We start from the raw sequence: 22832 nt of genomic DNA, 5'->3' as shown, positions 1-22832 counted from the left end.
CACTTAAATCAGCCATTGACAGGTCATAAGCCCTGTAGATGCCTAGACTTCTATATTACCTTCAATTAAATGTTCTTCATCTCTGTTGTAATATGTTAAATATTTGTTCTTTAATGATTAAGAAAGCTTAAAACAATTAATATTCAAATATAAATATTATTTTTTGTAAACGTCAAACTACGCCTAGCGGCGCAATTGCGAAGCTCTTCTGTGGTGCACAGATGGGAGTACCAAACATTAGCTAATATTATCTTTTTGTTCCTAATAATTCAGTGAAATGAAATAAATGGGTCGATATTATAAGGAATTCAAGGAAAGAACCTGATTGGGATCCACCAAAAATGAGTATCCTCCAATTTTTGGTAGCATATGCATGCTCGTTGACTTCAGCCCTGGTGTAAATAAACAGTACTTAGTAAGTATGGGTACGTTTTTATGTCACTACTTTTTAAAATGCTTTCTCTATAGGGCATGTATATGTATTTATTATGTCAAGGATCAGTGATCATTAATACTTTCATACATAGTACCTGTTCCGGACGCGTAAAATCGAATAAATTAAAATAATACAATAATTAGAAAGGATCCCCGGTAAATGTATAGAACTGATGGCTGGGCTCTCAATAAAGATAAAATGGTCACTTTCGAGCCTGGCCTCAGTATTACCGGGGAAAAATAGCTAGGTTAAAATGAATAAAATGTACAAAAATATATTATGTAAATGTCATGTTGCGCGCGTCGCGGCTGCCGACGAAATGGCCCGTACGGGCATTGAGCGCCCGTATTTACGCCACCTGCGGCCGGCGGCATGTAGCGAGTGGCGGGGAAAGATTACCCCCACCACTCCGAGGCAGCCGGCGCGGGTGGGATGGCCGACTCACGGAGCCCGACGCGCACCGCTTTATAAGGCGGTCAATTAGAAATATTAAATCAGTTGAGTTCCTAACTCTGAACAGTTCACACGTGTTTTATTCCGTTCTCCGTCCTGTTCGCCTTCCTGCACTTCGCTCTTCGCTCCGCTCTGCCTGCTGACTGCCTTCGCCTCTCTGCACCACTTGGACCGGGTGGAAAGTCCTTTTCAGGGCTATTGAGGTTGACTTGCGGTCGGCGCAGCTGTGCTCCTACCTTCCGACTTTGTCTTTGGCTCTGTCTGGGAGGGCGGCTTCCCACTTACGCCGGGAAGCTTGACTGCGGCAGACGCGGGTGACGAACCGGCGAAACTTTCATCGTGGTAACGCGTACGTTACATTTGGTCCTTCGGAGCTAAGGATCGTCGCCAGTGGTCTCCAGTCTACAACACACCAACAGCATGCCGGTCAACAGATCGCCTGTGTCGACGCGTTCGGGAACGCGTCGAGACGCCGGCACGGAGCACGAAGAGGAGCTTCAGGAGCCCCAACCGGGGTCTGTACGAGCACATCAGGAGGAGCCCCAGCCAGGGCCTTCACACGACTGCCAGGAGGAGCCTCATCAAGGACTTCTGGAGGAACAAAAGGACTCGGACGAGGGATCCGCACCCTCGGAGCGGTCCATCTCATCGGCGACATTTCGCCGACAGATGGAGGAACGCGAGGCGCATCACGAGAGGCAGGTGAGCAGCCTCAACGAGATCATCGCCGCGCTGAAGGCCGCCAACGCGAGAGAGGACGCCAGACGAGACATGGCAACCCCCCTCACGCCCACCATCGAGAGGGACCTCACATCGCACGGGACGTCGGAACCGGCTCACAAGCCGCTGCCGCTGACGTCAGACGCGTCTAGGACCGACGCAGCCCTCAGTACGAGGGAGGCTGCCGCCGCACGCCACGCCGCACGCTACGCCGCTGATCCGGAGGATACCGGAGCGGCGTACATCCAGCAGCCGAGCCACTACGACAGCAGCCGGGCGAGAGACGGGGCCGCTTGGAAGCGCCCTGTCACCGACGCGGAAGCAGCCTTCAGCACAAGGGAGGCCGCCGCCGCACGCCACACCACACGCTACGCCGCTGATCCGGAGGACACCGGAGCGGCGTACATCCATCCACCGAGCCACTACGACAGCGGCCGGGTGAGAGACGGGGCCGCATGGAAGCGCCCTGTCGCCGACACGGAAGCAGCCTTCAGAGCAAGGGAGGCCGCCACCGCACGCTACGCCGCTGATCCGGAGGACACCGGAGCGGCGTACATCCATCCACCGAGCCACTACGACAGCGGCCGGGTGAGAGACGGGGCCGCATGGAAGCGCCCTGTCGCCGACACGGAAGCAGCCTTCAGAGCAAGGGAGGCCGCCACCGCACGCTACGCCGCTGATCCGGAGGACACCGGAGCGGCGTACACACTTCCGCCGAGCCACTACGACAGCGGCCGGGTGAGAGACGGGGTGCCACGGAGGCACCCGGTCGCAGAGGCGGACTCCAGGACGAAGGAGGCCGCCAACACACGCTACGCCGCTGATCCGGAGGACACCGGAGCGGCGTACACATTTCCGCCGAGCCACTACGACAGCGGCCGGGTGAGAGACGGGGTGCCACGGAGGCACCCGGTCGCAGAGACGGACTCCAGGATGAAGGAGCCCGCCAACACACGCTACGCCGCTGAGCCGGCCTACGCCGGAGCGACAAACGCACATTTACAAGGCCGCTACAATGAGCGGCATCGGGACAATGAGGCGCCACCTGCACACAGCCGAAGGGAGGACGCCGACGTACGCTACGCCGCCGGGCCAGGCGAGCCCGTAGCGGCACGTACTATACCACTGGGGGGCTACGAGTTTCGTGACCCGGTGAGCGCGTGGGTACAAGAGGGGCTACCCACGGAATACATGCCGCCGGGTGCCACCGGCGAGCCTGTGACAAAATACAGACAGCCGCCGGAGTGGCACACGTTCATGGCGAGGCAAACCGGCGCTAGGGATCTACCGCAATTCTCCGGCGACCCGCTAGAATGGCGAATATTTAAGGCGCAATTTGATCAATCGACACAGATGTGCTCCCTTACAAACGCGGAGAACATTCTCCGTCTGCAACGAGCCCTCACAGGACGGGCCAAGGCCACAGTGTCGTCTTTGCTGGTAGATCCCCGAAATGTGCCGGACATTGTGAAGATGTTAGAGGCCGCCTTTGGACACCCGGAGATCGTCGTGGACAGAGTACTGGAGCGGATAAGAAAACTCCCTAAACTGGCCGACAACGCATCCCTGGAGGCCCTGACGGACTACGCGGTCGCGATAAGAAACGTCGTATCGACCGTAGAGGGCCTCGATGGAAGCCACCTCTCCTCCCCGAAGCTTCTGTCCGAGATGACTCAGAAGCTGCCACGAGTCGAGAGGATGATGTGGATTATGTCACGAGCGGATACCGTGAGAAAAGCTACCCCCAGGGATCTGGCACTGTGGCTAGCGAGACTGACCGGTGCAATACCGAATGCGGGTTGCATCGGGATCAGCACGGAACCCGCCCGAGTGGAGAAAAGGCGTACCCAAGAAAGGCACGTGTTTCTCACTCAGGACAAAAAATGCCTGTTCTGCGACATGAGTGGACACGCATTCGGACAATGCCGGAAGTTTCTCCGGAAAACGGTAGAGGAGAGGTGGACAATTGTGCGTGCCAAGTTCGTGTGCTACGGATGCCTGGAACCGGGACACAAAACGACCACCTGTGAAGCGGCGAAGTGCGACGAGTGCCACGGGCGGCATCATCGGTCGCTACACCGCGAGAGAGGGGACAGTACGCCGAACGAGCAAGTCTTATTGACAAGGCGAACGGAAGTCCCAGTGACCTTCAAGGTAGTGCCAGTAACCTTGAAGGGCCCGCGTGGGTCAATGGAGATCCACGCACTACTAGACGAGGGTTCATCGGTAACTCTCCTCGAGGAGGATGTCGCCCGTGCAGTGGGCGCCACCGGGGCCTGCGAGGAGTTGAGACTCATCGGTGCCAGTGGGAACACGGACACGCTACAATCACAGCGTGTATCCGTAATCCTCGTTAAAGGAAACAGAGAATTTGGTGTCCAGGCACAGACGGTGCGGGTCATGGATCTGCCGCACCGCAACCGAAAGAGCACCAAGACACACGGGCCAGGCATCAAGCCGAAGATGTTAATCGGTCTTGATTACGCCACCCTAATGGTATCTACAGGCCCGCCAGTCCTACAAGAGGACGGGCGGCTAACCATCGAGACGGCCCTAGGAGCCGTCACCTACGGCGGGGCTGTGCACCCCGCCTTTGAATTACCCCCAGACGGCCAGGGTGAAAGGGACTTAGCGGAACTGGTAAAAAAGAGCTTCGCCGTTGACTCGCTAGGTGTAACCACCCTGGAACGTTGCCGCGCCGCAGATGTGCGAGCGGCGGAGCTCATGAGCAGCTCAACCACACAACTACCATCCGGACGATGGGAGACCGGTTTACTGTGGGCGAAAGACGGAGATTCTTTGCCCTGCAACCGGCAAGCAGCCATGAAGCGGCTGCACTCCCTGGAAAATAAACTACGGAAGGATCCGATACTGGCGATCGCATATCGCGCCAAGATGGCGGACTACATTGAAAAGGGATACGCCGTCAAACTAAGCCGCGAGGAGGTAGACGCCCACCATTCGCGCAAATGGTACCTGCCCCACTTCGCGGTGACAAACCCCAACAAGCCTGGCAAGATAAGGGTCGTGTTCGACGCCGCCGCCCAGTTCCAGAGGACGGCGTTGAACGACCATCTACTGACGGGACCTGACCTGCTTTCATCCCTCCTCGGAAACGTGATCCGCTTCAGAGAGGGACGAGTAGCCATCGCGGCCGACATACGGGAGATGTTCCTGCGGATAAGAATCCGGGAAGCCGACCAGCAATCGCAGCGGTTCCTATGGCGGACGCAGGACGGGCAGGAGCCCGACACGTTTGTCTTCGCGTCCATGATGTTTGGAGCGAAGTGCTCACCCAGCAGCGCGCAATTCGTGCGAAACACAGTCGCACGAGCACACGCGAAAGAATTTCCCGCCGCAGCAGAGGCGATCGAGCACAATATGTACATGGATGACTACCTAGACGCCACAGACAGCGAAGAAACAGCTGCAAGCCTGGTACGCGATGTTACCCTCGTACTCGGCAATGGCGGGTTCCGGCTCACCGGGTGGGCTTCAAACAAACCAGATGTCCTGGAAGAAGTAAAGGCCGACGACCGGGCCAATACAGCAGTCACCATAGGGGAAGAAGTAATGACGGAGCGGGTCCTCGGGATCGTATGGGATCCCAAGAGCGACCTATTTATATTTCGGCACGGAGCCGAAAGTGCAGCCATCCCGGAGCGACCCACCAAGCGCGGCATGTTGAGCGCCGCCATGAGTATCTTCGACCCAGTAGGCTTCATTGCGTGCCTCACGATACGGGCGAAGATATTGCTGCAAGCCATCTGGAGGACAAACACAGGTTGGGACCAACCGCTGCAACCGGACCACGCCGAAAAGTGGTTGGAATGGCGCGACCTGCTGGCAGCGAACGGCTGTACAATACCGAGATGCTCGCTGCAAGGGCAGAAAGAACCCGTGACACTGCACGTGTTCTGCGACGCGTCAGAGCAGGCATGCTGCACAGTGGCATACTTTGTGGGGGCCGATACCACAAGTTTCGCAATGGCGAAGTGCAAGGTGGCCCCCCTAAAGCCTCTGTCAGTGCCTAGACTAGAACTCCAGGCAGCGCTACTAGCGGCAAGGATGGCCGCCACCATAAAAAAAGAGAGTCGAGCTCTCATCACCCAAACCGTGTTCTGGACGGACTCGAGCACGGTCCTGTGTTGGCTGCGAACCGACCCACTGCGGTACAGCACGTTCGTCGCAAACAGGCTGGGCGAGATTGACGAGCTCACAGACGTACGGGACTGGAAATGGGTCCCCACCAAGGACAACCCAGCCGACATAGGGACCCGCGACAAGGGCCCACCCGACCTTGCGAGGTCGGGACTATGGTTCGGAGGCCCCGGCTTCCTGAGAAAAGGGGAAGCCGACTGGCCGAAAGAGAAGAAGTTACTACAACAACCGGACGAGAAGACGCTGGAGCGGAAACAACCCCGCCACTTCGTGGGCCACATCAGACGGACGGAGGCCCTACCCCAGGTGCAGCGCTTCTCGTCGTGGACCCGACTCGTCAGGGCGACGGCATGGGTGCTGCGATTCATCGCACGATGCCGCCGCCACGAGTCCCTACCGTCCCCAGGGGGGACCTTTGAACTTCACGCCTCAGAAACACGGGCCGCAGAAATCATGCTGCTGAAGCGGTCCCAGGAGACGGCTTTCGGAGAAGAGCTGGAGCTCCTGAGACGAAAGGCGCCTATCCCGCCGCACAGCCGCCTCCATGCAGCGGCACCCTTCTTAGACGAAGAGGGAGTCATCCGGATGGGAACGCGCATCCAAGCGGCACACAGCTTCGCAGAGGACTGCAGCGCGCCGCCTATCATGGACGGGACCTGCCCATACACCCGGCTGCTGATCACGCACAGCCACCGGAAGGGTGGCCACCCGGGAGTCGAGAGGACGATCGCCGACCTGAGAGCCAGCTACCTCATCCTGCGACTCCGCGGGGCTGTGAGGAAGATAACACGATGGTGCCCGCTGTGTAAAATGCTGCGCAGCCGGCCCCAACCCCCGCTGATGGGGCAACTGCCTGAGGCCCGACTGGCCTTCAGGACGCCGCCGTTCACGCACTGCGGGCTTGACTTCTTCGGGCCGATGATGATCACCAACGGCCGAAGAAAAGAAAAGCGCTATGGGGCACTGTTCACCTGCCTCACCACACGCGCGATCCACCTGGAGCTAGCGTCGTCCCTCGAAAGCGACTCCGCCATAATGGCCATAAGAAGGATGGCCGCCCGCAGAGGCTGCCCACACTCGTTATACTCGGACAACGCTACCAACTTCAGGGGAGCGGACAAAGAGCTGAAACAGGCCGTAGACGAGCTCCTGGCGGACCCCAGAATGCTCGCCGAACTTACAGTTCGCAAAATTGAGTGGAAATTCATTCCGCCCTCATCACCTCATATGGGGGGAGCGTGGGAAAGACTCGTGAGATCTGTAAAACGAGCCCTCCACGCAACCCTCAACGAGCAGGCTCCAAGAGAGGAGACCCTCAAAACCATATTGGCTGAAGCAGAGTACACCGTGAACAATCACCCGCTCACGCATGTGTCAACCAAGCCCAACGACGAAGCACCGCTGACCCCGAACCACTTCTTGCTCGGGTCAGCCGACACACAGCCAACTCTGGCATATTATAACAAAAGGGAAGAAGGGGCCTGCCTTCATAAGCAATGGAGGATCGCCCAGAAAATGGCCGACATGTTTTGGCGCCGATGGCTGAGGGAGTATCTCCCCACCTTGGCGCACAGGAAGAAATGGCGCGAGCCCGCGCCTCCAATACAGGTCGGGGACCTCGCGCTCATCATGGACCCAAATCTGCCGCGGAATTCTTGGCCTCGCGGCAGAGTCACCCGTGCAGAACCAGCAGCTGACGGACAAGTACGAGTCGTCGAGGTGCGGACCACCAACGGCACCTACACCAGACCAGCGGTGAAGATCGCCGTACTAATGAAGGAAGAGGAACAACGCGCCCAGCAGGAAAATAGTACAGACTAGCTGCACGGGGGGAGTGTTCCGGACGCGTAAAATCGAATAAATTAAAATAATACAATAATTAGAAAGGATCCCCGGTAAATGTATAGAACTGATGGCTGGGCTCTCAATAAAGATAAAATGGTCACTTTCGAGCCTGGCCTCAGTATTACCGGGGAAAAATAGCTAGGTTAAAATGAATAAAATGTACAAAAATATATTATGTAAATGTCATGTTGCGCGCGTCGCGGCTGCCGACGAAATGGCCCGTACGGGCATTGAGCGCCCGTATTTACGCCACCTGCGGCCGGCGGCATGTAGCGAGTGGCGGGGAAAGATTACCCCCACCACTCCGAGGCAGCCGGCGCGGGTGGGATGGCCGACTCACGGAGCCCGACGCGCACCGCTTTATAAGGCGGTCAATTAGAAATATTAAATCAGTTGAGTTCCTAACTCTGAACAGTTCACACGTGTTTTATTCCGTTCTCCGTCCTGTTCGCCTTCCTGCACTTCGCTCTTCGCTCCGCTCTGCCTGCTGACTGCCTTCGCCTCTCTGCACCACTTGGACCGGGTGGAAAGTCCTTTTCAGGGCTATTGAGGTTGACTTGCGGTCGGCGCAGCTGTGCTCCTACCTTCCGACTTTGTCTTTGGCTCTGTCTGGGAGGGCGGCTTCCCACTTACGCCGGGAAGCTTGACTGCGGCAGACGCGGGTGACGAACCGGCGAAACTTTCATCGTGGTAACGCGTACGTTACAGTACCTAAATTTAAAAAAATGTTTGTCACTTTGCACAGAACCGAGAGCACAAGCACCGCACCAAGGTGTACGTGATGACGGTTACTCAGGAGCTGGCGGAGTGGGAGGACTCCCGCCTCATGGGACGCAAGCGCCAGTGGTTTTCCATCGAGGACGCTCTGGCACAGCTGGCCCTCCACAAGCCCATCCAACGTCACTACCTGCAACAACTCCGGCGTTCCAAAGAGTCGCCCACATAACCACTTGTGCAGAATACAATTTCCTCTAAATTTGTAACGTATGCTCTAATTTATTCCTAACGGATTCTTCCCTTCCTCGTAATTTCTGGATTCCGCTTATTCTTTCCCCGCCCTTACAGTAAAATTAGCTTAGTCCATCGTTTATATTTAGTGTGCTGTTTTTATGTTTTAAAAGTTAAAAAATCTCAGTCCGTTCGCTTATAATATAGTGTCAGCCTTCCCGATTGTTTTAATGCATGTACAAGTTTAATTCTGGAACACAAATAAATAATTTTAATAATTCTAGTCTATGCATATTAGCTATTCATTAGCAGATCCCAAATATCATTATGACATTTTAAAATGATTTTGTGGTTAGCATTTCATCCATTTAACTTATCTGTTCTGGAAATTATACATTGCCATTTTAAGTATTTAACCTAACTGAAGTGAAATTTATCTTCCGGCGGTAACATTTATAAGATTTTTCATGATAACGTAATATTTCTGAATTCAGGTCAATTATTATGTATTTTTCTAAATAAGCGTTAGTAATTATTATCATTCCCTTTATAACAATAAATCTATCGTAAATTTGAGTGACGGTTGAATATTGAAGCTAAATTCATAACTAATTTGTCAGCAATAGTTTTTTTCACGTTGAGTATGTATTGTATTGTCTGAGAATGTACAAACTCTTTAATGACCATTTTTCATCAATCCAAAAAGTTTCCTCCAATTTTTTTATTTTATTGAGTTGATAACTAATAACAACTATCATTGGAAATTATGCCTTAATATAATGTGTCTGTAAGAATAAATATATTATGATTAACTCGCGAATCTTCATTTTTTAACACCAATTCATTATTATTTGTATATTTTGTCCGAATTTTTACAATTAAATTTTCACTACAAACATATCTTGTGTTTATCGGGCACATAGATTTTTTTAGTACTTTCGTATTTTGTATTTTCTACATAAATGTATTATGTATGTTGGTCTACATGCCTGACTTAAAAATATTATAGTCTATGACACCTCGAGGCTTACTTCAGATTAACAACATTCTTTTTACTTCCAACGATTTCAGAAATGTAACAAATATGATTGTCAATACTGGTAACAACCCTCTTTATAAAAACCAATTCTTACAAAACCCAATATATTATGTATTTAAAGTATATATTTTGTAATCATTAGACTTTCTACATTTGAAATATAACATACTTATTGTATTTTTTAGTATTTGATATTGGTTTTACTGAGAAAACTCTTATATTAATAATTATCCTTTTATACAAAAATGTAAGTCATCTTAGGTATAAAATGATATTGTATAGAATATGTTTGTAATAATAATTGACGTGTTGGTACCAATTGGTGCTTTGTAATATTGTTACTACTGTAACAATATATGTTACGAAATATGTATATATGCCATTACATGCTGGTCATATAATATTGAAGTTTCTGGGCAATTTCAGTGAATTCTTGTGTCGGTCCAATGTTCTATGTTAGCTTATTTATTTCGGTATTTGAAAATATAATTTTAATAAAAAATATTGAATATAATATTACTTCGGTCCATATCTGGTGACTTTTACCATAAGGTGAAGATGGCTTCCCCCGCAAGATTTACTATTCACTCGCCCCAACAATAGAAGAAGTTTAGATTCTAGCTGGATACACTATCTGCTGGACTAAACTGGAATGACTGAATAAGAGAAATATAATAGGTGAAATATTTATATAATACATATGTATTTTTACCTTTCCTGGTTAGAATAATTACTACTGTAACTTTTAGGATCAATACTTTACTGTGAAATAATTTGTTGCAAAGTCAAAGTGCTGTGTCTTCAAAATCGGAATATGCCTAACGTTGTTTATAATTTTATACTCATAGATATATGTTTTTATTTTCACAAATGAAAATCGTTAGCGTTATTTTTATGGCTACCGAATCAGACAGTTATCTGAAAAGGTAAATATTATTTTTCGTAAAGATTTGACTAGTAGCTTAGTGATTTCAACTCTTTTTATATAAAGCTATGATGAAAATATTATATTATATTGTTCTTATAATGTAATGAATGTTATAATGCTTACACAACTGTGCATGTGGCTTATGATCGTGTATCCTAAAATTTTATTTGTCAGAAATGTTTCTGTATTCCCGAACTTGATTTTCAGTTTACAGACTTCAAACAAAATGTTCCATAGCTAATTAAAAGAATATTAATCCACTCCATATAGGTGTTAAATATTATAATCTGAAAGCCAATATTTGCTCTTCCTGAACAAAGTGGTAGTCCATATGTAAACATTTGTTTTCTAGCGAAGAGACACCTACTTAAAAAATACATTGTGATTCTAAGTACATAATTTGATTGTAAACGTATTCCAATAATCGAGAATATCCACATCATTATGTGCTCAGTATTACCCAATGTCTATATGCACGGCAAAACATATATTTGACTTTTGAAAAGTGTTGAAACTCATTTAAACTCATATTGAATAAAGATTTTGGAATTGTAATTACATATTTTAAACCTGTTATGTAATTCAATTATTGTAGTGTAAGTCAAATTTTGAATTTTTATAATACAAAACAAATTTGAAACTGTAACATCTCTGTAAAAAAATTTAACACAACAATACATAATGTTTATTCTTAAACTGATAAATATAAATCTCTATTATGTTTTCTGTATACTATGACATAGAAAATATATTTGGTATTGAGAAAGGAATTCACAATGCGGGAGATTGAAGAGAATCTGCCTGTTTTAGTAATACTGAATGATCGTTTAGTCCTTGTTTTTTTCACTCTTCTAGTAAGAAAAATAAAATATCATTATGACTTACTCGAGTGATTCTTTAGATTCATCATGTTAATAATAATAATTTTACTATTTTGGGTACACTAAATTACACTGCATTAATAAAAGTGCTTGTGTCCATGCCACAACATGTAGAAACTGGAAGACAGAATTTAACAAAGTTGTTTTCAAAATTTTTGTGTTTAATTTCAGATTAAAAATTGTACCTTTTATATAATTGAAATTCTCTCTGTTGCCACGTATGAATTCCTTCTTTTTTTTCTTTTTTAAATGTGTATATTGATATAATTTGGTTTGTATAATTGATTGGATCTAAAGTTTCGCTTATAGATATTTTTACGGACATCCAACTTATATATTAGTTTAAAGTCAAAATAAAACATTTGTGAATATTTTTTATTTTATTTATAGTGCCCACAATCAGCAATAGAATTGATGAAGTAACATTAAAATATTATATTAGTATCATAATATATGTAACGGGTGTCCCAAAATTCATGCAAGAAGTAATTTTGATAGAAAACACAGATTTGTTATTAAAAATTGTAATTATCGTATTGATTTATAAAGTATACAGCATAGGGTTAAGTATGGAATAGCGTATCGGATAAATGGTCTCCACGGCTTGCTAACACATGCGCACTCTTCTGCTGAAATTTTCCATGAACGTTTTCCATAAATGTGGCTGAATTTCACTTATGTAGCTCTCAATTTCCTTCTTCAAGGCGTAGGCAGTCGTGGGCTTGTTGGTATAAAAAAGTCAAACAGTGTCAAAAGTCACATGAACTGGGCGACCAATTTTGATCACTAAAACGTGAAATTACACAACAAGGAAATTAATCATGCAGTAATTTAATTGTTTCTCCCGCTGTATGGCATGTGGCACCGTCTCGTTGAAATCACATGTCATCCACATCCATATCTTGCAATTCAGGCACAAATCTGTATTTTCATGTCGCGATAGTGAACACCATTAAGTGTTATTGCCTGACCAGCCGCATTTTCAAAAAAGAATGGTCCGATAATGCCTCCAGCCCAAAATCCACATCTAACAGTGGAACGTTGTGGGTGTGTTTGTTTTTCAACAATCACTCGTGAATTTTCTATATCCCAAATGTGTCAATTTTGATGATTGACAAAACCATCAAGATGAAAATGAGCATCCTCGCTAAAAAAAATCTTTGTTCAGAAAATCAACATCCGCTTGTTGTTCCATAATCCATGTACTCTCTTCCATGTGCGTGGTCTAATGTGCTATTCCATGCACAACCCTGTACTGTATACTTTATGAATCAATAAAAGATGCACAATTTTTAACCAAAAACCTGTGTTTTCTATCGAAATTACTTCTTGCATGAATTTTGGGACACCTGTCATATTTTAAATATAAAATTACTTTCTGATAACTGAAGCGAGGTAAATCCACACGGAATAAATGTTATTTGGATATGGAAATACTTCGACACCCAGGGCAAATTCAGTAGAAGAATGCTCATCCAAGTGTATCTGAGTAGCCTTTATTGAAGATATAATTTCACTCATCGATATATAGGTTGTGTTAAATGGAAATCCATAAACCTGAAATTATTCACATGGGTGAAAAAATATTAATTTTATTGCCCACTGAATTAGAAAATGAATTTCCTTAATTGCAATAATAAATACCTGATAGGAGAGGAGCAGCTGTTGTAATCGGTGCCTGTGTTTTGGCTTTGGTGTTGACTGATTCAGACTCCATTTTTCCCAATATATCAGTGTGTTTTTCAGGACACTGCTGCAATGCCTATTTTGAAGGAAATATTTACAGTTAATTCGGTAACTGAATGAAAACAGAACATGGTTCTTTGAAAGGAAACAAGAAAATGAGATATAAACAAACACGGGAATATTACAGAGACCCTATATTTTAATGAATGTGGCCCAACACTAGAAGAAATGAAGGCAAATTTTATTCAGCAGAATACATTTCTGTACCTTAAAGAATAAACCATGGGTGTCACATAGAACAAAATGTTCAGGAAACAAGATTTTGTGATTGTGCGATTTCCAAAATGTCACTTTTGAACCAAATGAGATATTCCAATCTATAAAGAACATTAAATGTAAAATAATTATTATTCTGATAATAAAAGTACATATTAAAATAGCGTATCTGGGACTAGTGATGTGTTTAACATTAAAACAAAGTTGGCTTTAGATTTTTTTATTTATTCATACAGGCGCAGTTGGTTAGATAGCCGACTGTGAAACTGGCGTCGTGGATTCGATTCCCATCAGTTGCAAGGAAAAATCCAAGAATTTTTTTTTGAGACGTCATTGGCTGATGCTCGCAGTACGAGCAAGAGGATCACCCCTAACTAAGTTCGGAGAGCTAATGGCCTCTGGCAATTTGTCCCGCGTGACTCCTGAAATTGTCTCCCTCGCTCGTGAATATACTTGTAGTATTGAGAGTGAGACAATCGCATATTTGGTACTCTTTTACTTAATACGCTGTGACATGTCATTTATTTCCAATTTCTGATAAAATGCTTTTTCTCTGCCCAATAAGTATTTATTAACTACTAATAAGCTGTTTTAACCGATATGTAAATGTGTAATAGAGGAATACTGAAAATTTAAACCCATTTGTTATTATATTTAATATTTAGGGATATTAAAGTTTATTAGATGCAATGTGTACTATCACCGGGAAGGGAGGGTTAATTAAAGCTGAATATTTCATTTCTTTAAAAACATTTGCATATACGAGGTGTGCTAAAAAAATAACATTTTAAAATTTTGCGGGTTTGGAGAGTCTGATTGTCAATTTTCTTATTATGTTGGTATACATGCCCCTGAAGTATTATGCTAAAATTTTCAGCTGTATTATTTGTTTACTTTGTGGCAGCCGCCAAGGTTAGATGTGTTTTTATGAGCTCGGCGATTTTCTTTTGTTAAAAAAATGGATCAAAGAATTTGTATGTATGTGAAATGTTAACAAAGAACTATTGTAAATCTGCTGTGAGTAAAACAAGAGTTTACGAGTGGTATAAGCGTTTCCAAGATGGCCGTGAAGACGTTGAAGATGACAAACGGCCCGAACACCCCAGCACATCAACAACCGATGTAAATGTGGAAAAAGTTAATGAAATGATAATGAACGATCACCGAATCACAATCAGAGAAGTCGCTGATGATGTTGGCATATCGATTGGCTCATGCCATGAATTTATTTTTATGTTTTGGCTATGGAACGCCCGGATTTGTAGCAAAACAATTCATGGCTTTTGCACCACGATAATGCATCTGCTCACACTTCATTGCTAGTTCGTGAATTTTTGGTCAAAAACAATACTGTAACGATGTCCCAGCCTTCATATTCGCCAGACATGGCTCCGTGTGATTTTTTCCTATTTCCAAAAATAAAGAGAACGTTAAAGGGCCGTCGTTCTACAAGCATAGATGACATTAAAAGCGCATCGCTTAAAGAGCTACAGGCTATCTCAAAGATCGATTTAAGAAATGTTTCGAGGATTGAAAGAAGCGCTGGCACAAGTGCATAATATCCAAAGGGGATTATTTTGAAGGCGACAACATTAATGTAGATGAATAATTTTTTTTTTTTTCATTATTCCCGTTATTTTCTGAACAGAATTAAGAAAGGGGTACTGCGTTGGTTTGGACGTGTAGAACGAGTGGATAGCGAAAGAACGGCTAAAAGGATGCGAATGTTGATGGATGCAGAAAACGTGAAAGACCAAGAAAGTCGGCACGATCAAGTCCATCAAAAACTTGAAGATGGATATGTCAAGAGTAGGAATAATCGGCATGCGTGCATGAGAAGATGTATGAATGCAGAGAAAGCGAGGTCTGTATGCAAGACAGGGTGATGTGGCATTCTATCCTCTTTACCTACCCCTACACGGAAATGGCTTATTTGTTTTACCAACAGTTTTGGGCAAAATATTTTTAAGGGTTGTAATACATTTTGCCATTTTAGTAAAAAAAGTTGGATTTAACAGTCATAGTAACAAAGGGGTCCCTGGAGATTAAGGAAACTTAGATATACAAAAAATGCAACAATTTTAATGGGATTTGGAGATCTAGATATTGAAAAAATACACAAATTAAGTGTAAATGTTATAAAAATATAGTGGATTCTTTCTCACTGCATTGAGATAGCAGATAGAAAATGCATGACAATTTTTTAAAGATACATGATTTTGACTAACCTATTCCATATTGTTCTCCTATGTCCTCGCCATCTTTGAATTTTGTTTCGTATTTTATCGTCCACAGCATCTCTTAGCCTCTGAACATCTTGAGTATTGTAAATATAAAGGGACTCCTCCATTCCTGTACTGGAAATGCCAGGCAATGGTCCGGGACAAGTCACTAAACTACCTTTTTGAAACACGGGACGCCAGTCTGATGTTAAATTGAAATCGAACCTGATCAGGTTGCACCTTTCCACAGGTTGCACATTGACCCATATCTAATAAAGGATACAATAAACCAACTTCAAGTAACATAATGTATTGCCTGTAGGAACCTACCTCAAAAGCTATAGATAATATAAACCTGCAAATTTAAAAAGTAAACGACTATTTTTAGATGTTTTTAAATTATTTTTTACATGATTCTACTTACATTTTCAGTATTACATACTAAGTAAACTTTCTGCAGAGGGCAAAATGGATCTTGAGTATCATATTTTAGTCCAGTGGTTGCGTCATATAGAAAATACTTCCAAACATTCTTAGACTTTACTGCCGAAAGCCTAGAATAAGTTTTTGCCTCATCTTTAAGCCCGATTTCTTTGGTGTGTTGATTTTCCTTAACTAGGACATACGAAGACAAACCCCTCGGTAGCGCTTGGCCCGAAACAAACCAGCAATTTATACCGAGATATAAAAAATAGTTCATTAACAAAATTGTGTGATCCATCATTGATCCACATACTAATCTTAGAGTTTGCTGCAAAAATAAATCATGGATAATTAATGTTATATACGGTATTTCAATCAAAACAAAAAAATATTGCTACTTAACATTTTTTTTTTTTTTAAATATATTTTGGACCCCTGTATTTAGTAGCCTTACGTGTCATGTACAAGGCTAAGGTACTCGGAAAAAAAAAAAGTTTTTGTTTGTCTTGGAAATGGAATGTTCGATCACTGATTTTGGTTTATTACCTTTATGAGTCCAATCACCATTGTTGCAAAGTTCAAGAACAATGGCGCATGATAACTACTTTTTACTACAGTGTGGATATCTGTTAAGGATATTCCATCTTTCCTGCATTCTGATTCAAGATTATGGCGTTGCAAACTGAAAAATGGGCACTGAAATAACATATCATATCATCGCATGGACAATAGTCATCATTCCTTTATTTAAACCTATATAGATAACTTCTCATAGCTCTGTGTCCGGTAAAAATTTGGGTCGTTTCGAAAGTACTTTGGTGATGATGACGGAAGTTTGCTGCATCAGCCAGCGTTGGGAAAAACATTTATTTAACTTACATAACCGGAAAGCGCCACCAAATGCGTGCATAAGATATTCAGCTCAAATAATGGAATCATTGCTACAAATCGTGCGCAGAATTGTACTTTATTTACTAATCCTCTTTCTCCACTTTCTGTTATATTCTCATCCAAACTCTTCATCTCGAATACATCTTTAGTCGCTTTGGATTGACGTCGACCTTCTCCAATATTTGTTGACATCACTGACTTTATACTTCGAGATGTGACTTCGTCACTATTTTTATTTTTTGAAGACTTTTTCCTATTTGGCGTTGAATTTTTCGAAGATGTTGATTCTTCACAATTAAAATGATTGGAGTAAAAGTTTGCTAAGTACTCTCCGAACTCTGGCAAAGGAATTGACTTGAATAACCGAGTGATGCAAATGTATTTACCACTAGTATCTAGGACCAGTAAATTAATTTTCCTTTTTGGAAATGCATTTTCATAATTTTCAGTAAAAGTATTAAGATATTTGATCATGTAGTCCATTTCGTTTGTTTCTAATATTTCTATTGGCAAAACTGTATCTATATAAGATGGGAATATTTCAAAAAACATGGATATAAAAAATCCTTCCCTTTGTTTAAAGTTTATGTCTCTCCCTGAGCTGTCGTAGGATATATGAGAATGAGCATATTTTTCGTCTACATTATTTTTATATCCAAGCAGTTCCGGTGGTGAATACATAAGGAATGTACCTTCAATCTGAAATCACACAATATTTTACTGCGTCAGTAAAAACAATAAATCAATCATTCTTTTAAATCAGTATTCGTCAATAATTTTTTTTAAATAAATATTTGCGTCAACTATGTTTTGAGTATGTCCAAATGTTTGTACGCACGCAGGATTTCTTTCCTAAGGAGTTATTTAGATCTAAATTTAATTTCAATTTTGGGGTCATTTTCAACGGATTATTACCTTTGTTTGGGAGAACACTGTTGGAAGTAATATCTTCATGGAACCAAGCCAGTTAGCGCTGTATTGGCAGTATATTGTTGAATCCTCCAACCGGTTATCAGCTAACAAATCTTTAAACAGCTCGTCAAATAAGTGAATTGAAATTACTGATGACGTATTATGTCTTGAAAAACAATTTTAGATTACAATCAAAATAAATATATTATTTAATTAACACATTGTTATTTATATTACCTAACAGGAAAACACAGTTGTTCATTCCACGTTGGATTATTTCCCATCGCAGTAGAAGTTCGTAAGCTTTTTCCTTGGCACGTAACTCGGACAAATGGTTTAAGATTTATCATTTTCAGTCCACCTAAAATACATTACAATCACTATTTCACTTTTACCAAACTTAAATATTTAACATTTTTCCTTTTTATAGCAAACATAGTTAATCAAGAATGTTGTGTTTACCTTCAGAGTTCATACTAGTTTCAGCTTGTACTGTTTCCGATCTACATGGCAGTTGGAATGCTTTGAGAATACAAACTTTTAAGGTATATTCTCTTACTGTATCAACTTGAGGTTTCGGAGTAAAATTTTGTTGCTTTGTTTGATAAAATAAGGGTCTCTTTGGTCTCAAAAAGTTTAATGTTATAGTTCTAAAATAAATACATTTTATTGAGAATTTTACTTTAAAATGAAGTAATAAAAAAGATATACAATAAGTTGCTTACTTTATACCAGGATATGTGAATACTGTTACTATATCACTGAGTTGCTTATCTTTATTGTTATCTTCATTTTGTAAAGAAAGATGTTCATTTACTAGTTGAAGGTACCGTATACTTGTTCGTCTTTGCAAATCGATAGGATCTAAAATTCTATTAAGAACAGATGCATCATCAAGCACACTTCCTCTCGGTCGACTTGTTGTTGAAGTACTTGCACCATCATTTGGAATCACTTCCATATTATTCAATAGAACTTCTTTGACGTTTTTCTGGTCCACCCTTACATCTAAATGTGAATCGGAGTATCTTTTGAGGAGGAAGTCGAAATTAAAAAAGTTATTTAAGAAAAAGTTACCACTTGAAATTGGTTTGTCTTTAAAGTTCTTCATGTAACTAATCAAAAAATAATTTTTCGGATCATTTGGATCTAGAATATCTTCGCTCAATTTCGACATCATTTCAGCACTAAGGGCTCCTTTTTGTTCTGAACTTTTACTGTTATTTGTTTTAGTTTGTGAATAATTTACTTCTTCGGCGTTTGTTGTCCAACCAATTTTGAGTTCCAATAAGCCCTCACAAATCAACTTTTCATCCAAATCAATATTGTGAAGAATACCTTGGGAGTACTTTTTATTTATCAAATCAGACAGTGTGGTACATGTACCAACAGCGGAATGACTATAAGTTCTTTTATTTTTTATTAAGAAAGGATATAATTCATTTTTCGTTTCAGAAATAAGAATGTTTTTCTTAGGTATAGTTATGACTATTTCACCAACAGGGATGGAAGGTAAAAAAGAACTTTGCTCATATAATAATATTTTCATAGTTGAATCAATATCGGGTAATTGGACAGAAAAACTCTGATCTATGGGTAACTTAAAATCTTGATTCAATTGTAAATCATTTGTCTTACATACTTCTTTAGTATTCACAAACAATTTTAAAAACATTTTGGTTTTTTCTACATCATTTCTTCTGCTGGATTCTGGAACGGAATTAGTTTTTTCAGTTATGACATTTAAAGAATGGCTCAATTTAAAACATAGGATTGGCTCTCCAGGTTGTCTAAAAATTTCACACATTTCATTAAACAATGTTTTCCTTATCTTTACTTCATCATAATCCCACTTAGGTTTTTGTGAATGTTCACTGTTTGTAACTGAGTCAGGACTACTATTCTTGGGCTTTTTACTTTTCTGAACATAATCGGATTTCAACTCTAAATATTCACATTTTAATTCATCGATAACATCATTCACTTCCATCTCGAACATCTCCTCCCATTTTCTCCTGTCTTCTTCAATATCCACTTCATTTTTAATTATTTCCAAAACAAGATTAGTGCTTGTGTATTTCAACTGTTTCCTTATGAGTTTGATATTTCTCCACAGTTTTAATATTTCATTTTCCAAGTGTTTTTGAGAAAGAGCTTCTTCGAATCTTGCGTTTCTTACTTTTGTTATTTCTTTGGTGTATTTTCTCAAATGTGCATCTTTATACAGTTTCTTTTGGCTATTATTATTTTCCAAAAGATTTTTTTTCTTTATGGAAGATTTTGTTCTTCTTAATGAAGCCAAAATATCATCGTGTTTATTAATAGTTCTCTCAGACTGTTTCGTACAGTACAAATCGTAAGTCTTTATAATTCTTTGTGCTATGACATGTTCCAACGAGAATAATGGATGATGATTGAACATTAAATTACTTAAATGTAATTCTAAAACTGAGTTTGAAATGTCTTCATGTATTCCATGAAGTTTTTTATGAGTTTTCTTCATATTTTTTGCAAAAAACATAGACTTCACAAACTCTGTCTTTAATTCCAATTTTTGAGATGGTATAAACCGTATTTCACTGGCCATTTCATATACTGGATTATCTTCAACAAGCAGCTGTCCATCAGAATCAAACCATTCGCTAAAATTTACAATTGGATTTCTTTTTCAATTTGATTATTAAAAATATATTCTTAAATGTTGTCCCATTAAGGCTTTAACAAAATATAATCATATAAATACATAGAATGTGATTTTATTCATAATAGTAATAAAAGAAAAAAATATATTTATAAAAAAATTGACAGCTAGTCAGATCTCGGGTTCGATTCCCGACTTGACTAGAAATATTTATTTAACCAGGTGTTTTACATTGCAGTATTTCATAGTCCTTGGACTAGCACCTGAAGTGTAAGACTGATCATCTTAGATTTGTGTAATGAATGATTTATTTATTTTATTAGGTAAACAAACAGTATGTACACATATATTGCCAATTTCTTTGTATATTAGTGTAAGAAACTCATGCACACACCAAAAAAATTGTTTATACTTAATACAATAATTTAAATTATGTTAAATATAGTAAATGTAGAAGATAAGAAATGAAAAAATGTGTATATAATAATAATAATAAAGTTATATGTCTGCTTCTCTTAAAATTTCTATAATTTTTGACCTAAATTTACATACATTGTCACAAAAAATATCAGCCTCGGTAAATATATTGTTATATTGGTCGCATATTCTAGGTATTGTAGATTGTTTATAATAGTTTGTTGACGCGTTTTCAGTGTAAAACAGAAGATTTTGTCTTGTCGGTCTAGATGGCACACGGAATGGAAGTCTTTCAAGTAGGTTTGGCGAATCAATTTTATTATTTATTAATTTGAATAAAAATAACTGGTCCAACATTATTCTTCGATTTTTAAGAGAGTTTATTCCATGGTACTGCATACTTTCAGCATGATTAGAAAAGTAAATATTTAACCGGTAGTTGACCTGCTTAAAAAAAAATTGTTGGACCCTTTCTAGTCTATTAATACTTACATTATAGTAAGGTGACCAAATAGGAGTACAGTATTCTACCTGGGGACGAACAAATGTTTTGTAGAGTTTTTCATATGTTTCTGCATGTTTAAAAGGTTTTGATACTCGCATAATGAGTCCGACCATTTTAAATGTTTTTTTTAGGACTGATTCAATATGAATATTAAACATTAGTTTCGTATCAATAATAACACCTAAGTCGCGAATTTGACTATCTGTTATAGAGATCGGGGTATTATTAAAAGAGTAAGGAAAGCTGATTGTCGTTTGTTTGCGAATGATCAAGATACGCTGTGATTGGCGTACCAATGCAGTGCCCTATGCACCACCGGGTGTGGAGAGGGGAATGATATAATAAAAAGAGACTAATAAAATAAACATATTTTTGTACATTAAAATATTTTTCTGTGAAATAATTATTGTGAAATGGACATAATGTTTTTTTTGCTTGTCATAGTGTCTATACAAATTATATGACTTGCAACTTATTTCCTAATTGCTTTTGAGTTATTGTTTGTGTATTTATTTTATCAAAACATGATATAGACTTGGAACATACCATATTTTAAAAATTGAGGGATATGAATTGCCAAAATACATGTTTAAAAATATCTAATGGAATCTTAAATAAATATAAAACTTAAATCCCATATTAAGATGTTTTCTATACATACATTTGGTCATCTGAGTGGCTTAATATTCCTCTCAAGTGAATAGACTTTAATTTTGGCTTAGATCCGACAAAGAAACCGCTATCTGCAATATTGTGTGACTCTTGGCAACTCTGAATTGTATTTTCTTTACCATCCCAAAATAATGAATGAACTTTGGCATCGGTTTTTACTTTGGATATAATCAAAGGAGTAACCATTTCACAATCGTTGATCTCTGTATCAAAATACCTCAAGGCAGTTTTTGCCAAAATCGGCTTCTTTTGTTCGTCATTATCTTCTTTGTGTTCTGCTGAACTAACAATATCCACACTTGGTGAAGATTTTTTTTTCTTTCTTTTTGATTGGACAGTACTTTTCTCATCGTTTGAAATAAGTGTAAAGAAGTCGAACTCTTTCTTACGTTGTTCTTTACTTTCTAAAGTTATATCTTTTATTCCCATCTCGGCAATATTTTCTAATGCTTCTTCAATTTCATTCTCATGGTGCAGCTGGGGTAAAAATGATTCTACGCATTGCTGGAAATCTATATTATTAGTATGTTTCTCTCGATTTGCACGTGCTCTAGCATTCATTAGAGTATTGGATGATTTTTGTTTTACTGTAGATATCCTATCTTTAATTTTGTCCTTAAATGTTTTTTTTAAATTATCCATTTCGATCATGTAAACTTTAGTGGTTTTTTAATTTTTTAAAATAGGAAAATTATTGTAACAACACAAAATGTACTTGTATTTTGAGGTCTTTTATTAGGATCTGTATACACTTTTTGTTACCATGGCTACATGGT

General features: G+C 41.1%; 2 protein-coding genes across 4 annotated transcripts in view; one reads left to right on the top strand and one right to left on the bottom strand.

Annotated features, from left to right (window-relative positions):
* Aps (diphosphoinositol polyphosphate phosphohydrolase 1 Aps) overlaps positions 1 to 11780 on the top strand; it is a 17468-nt gene extending 5688 nt beyond the window's left edge. Inside the window, exon 3 of the mRNA XM_088233730.1 lies at positions 8361 to 11780. Coding sequence (XP_088089856.1) covers positions 8361 to 8561 — 201 coding nt within the window. The 3' untranslated portion in view covers positions 8562 to 11780. The remainder of the gene's footprint in view (positions 1 to 8360) is intronic.
* Cc2d2a (Coiled-coil and C2 domain containing 2A) lies at positions 10395 to 22832 on the bottom strand. Of its 3 annotated transcripts, XM_088233726.1 has the most exons (10): positions 22046 to 22832; positions 18547 to 20463; positions 18284 to 18471; positions 18059 to 18182; positions 17825 to 17987; positions 16898 to 17608; positions 16020 to 16346; positions 15602 to 15864; positions 13056 to 13173; positions 10395 to 12968 (listed from the first exon to the last, which is right to left on the bottom strand). In XM_088233726.1, the coding sequence occupies exons 1-10, from the start codon at positions 22705 to 22707 to the stop codon at positions 12783 to 12785; spliced, it is 4659 nt and encodes a 1552-aa protein (XP_088089852.1). In that variant the 5' UTR covers positions 22708 to 22832; the 3' UTR covers positions 10395 to 12782. The 3 variants fall into 3 exon arrangements, 2 of the variants coding, with proteins under 2 accessions (XP_088089852.1, XP_088089853.1); XR_015823651.1 differs by lacking the exons at positions 10395 to 12968; positions 13056 to 13173; positions 15602 to 15864 and having other exon boundaries at positions 16228 to 16346; positions 16565 to 17608; XM_088233727.1 differs by lacking the exons at positions 16898 to 17608; positions 17825 to 17987; positions 18059 to 18182; ... (1 more) ...; positions 18547 to 20463; positions 22046 to 22832 and adding an exon at positions 16565 to 16882.

This window comes from Micrasema longulum, unplaced genomic scaffold (genome assembly GCF_059751315.1).
Source record: "Micrasema longulum isolate JH-2025_06_02 unplaced genomic scaffold, ASM5975131v1 h1tg001144l, whole genome shotgun sequence".
NCBI lineage: Eukaryota > Metazoa > Arthropoda > Insecta > Trichoptera > Brachycentridae > Micrasema > Micrasema longulum.
The sequence above is the reverse complement of the archived record's forward strand: the minus strand, read 5'-3'. Positions and strand labels throughout refer to the sequence as shown.

Bases quoted from the DNA above. Each gene is read 5' to 3' on its own strand.
- Cc2d2a (XM_088233726.1), bottom strand. From the start codon at position 22,707: ATGATCGAAATGGATAATTTAAAAAAAACATTTAAGGACAAAATTAAA. The intron at 18,472-18,546 runs GTAAGCAACTTA...TATTTATTTTAG, and splicing joins TTCACATATCCTGGTATAAA to AACTATAACATTAAACTTTT. The intron at 18,183-18,283 runs GTAAACACAACA...AATGTATTTTAG, and splicing joins AACTAGTATGAACTCTGAAG to GTGGACTGAAAATGATAAAT.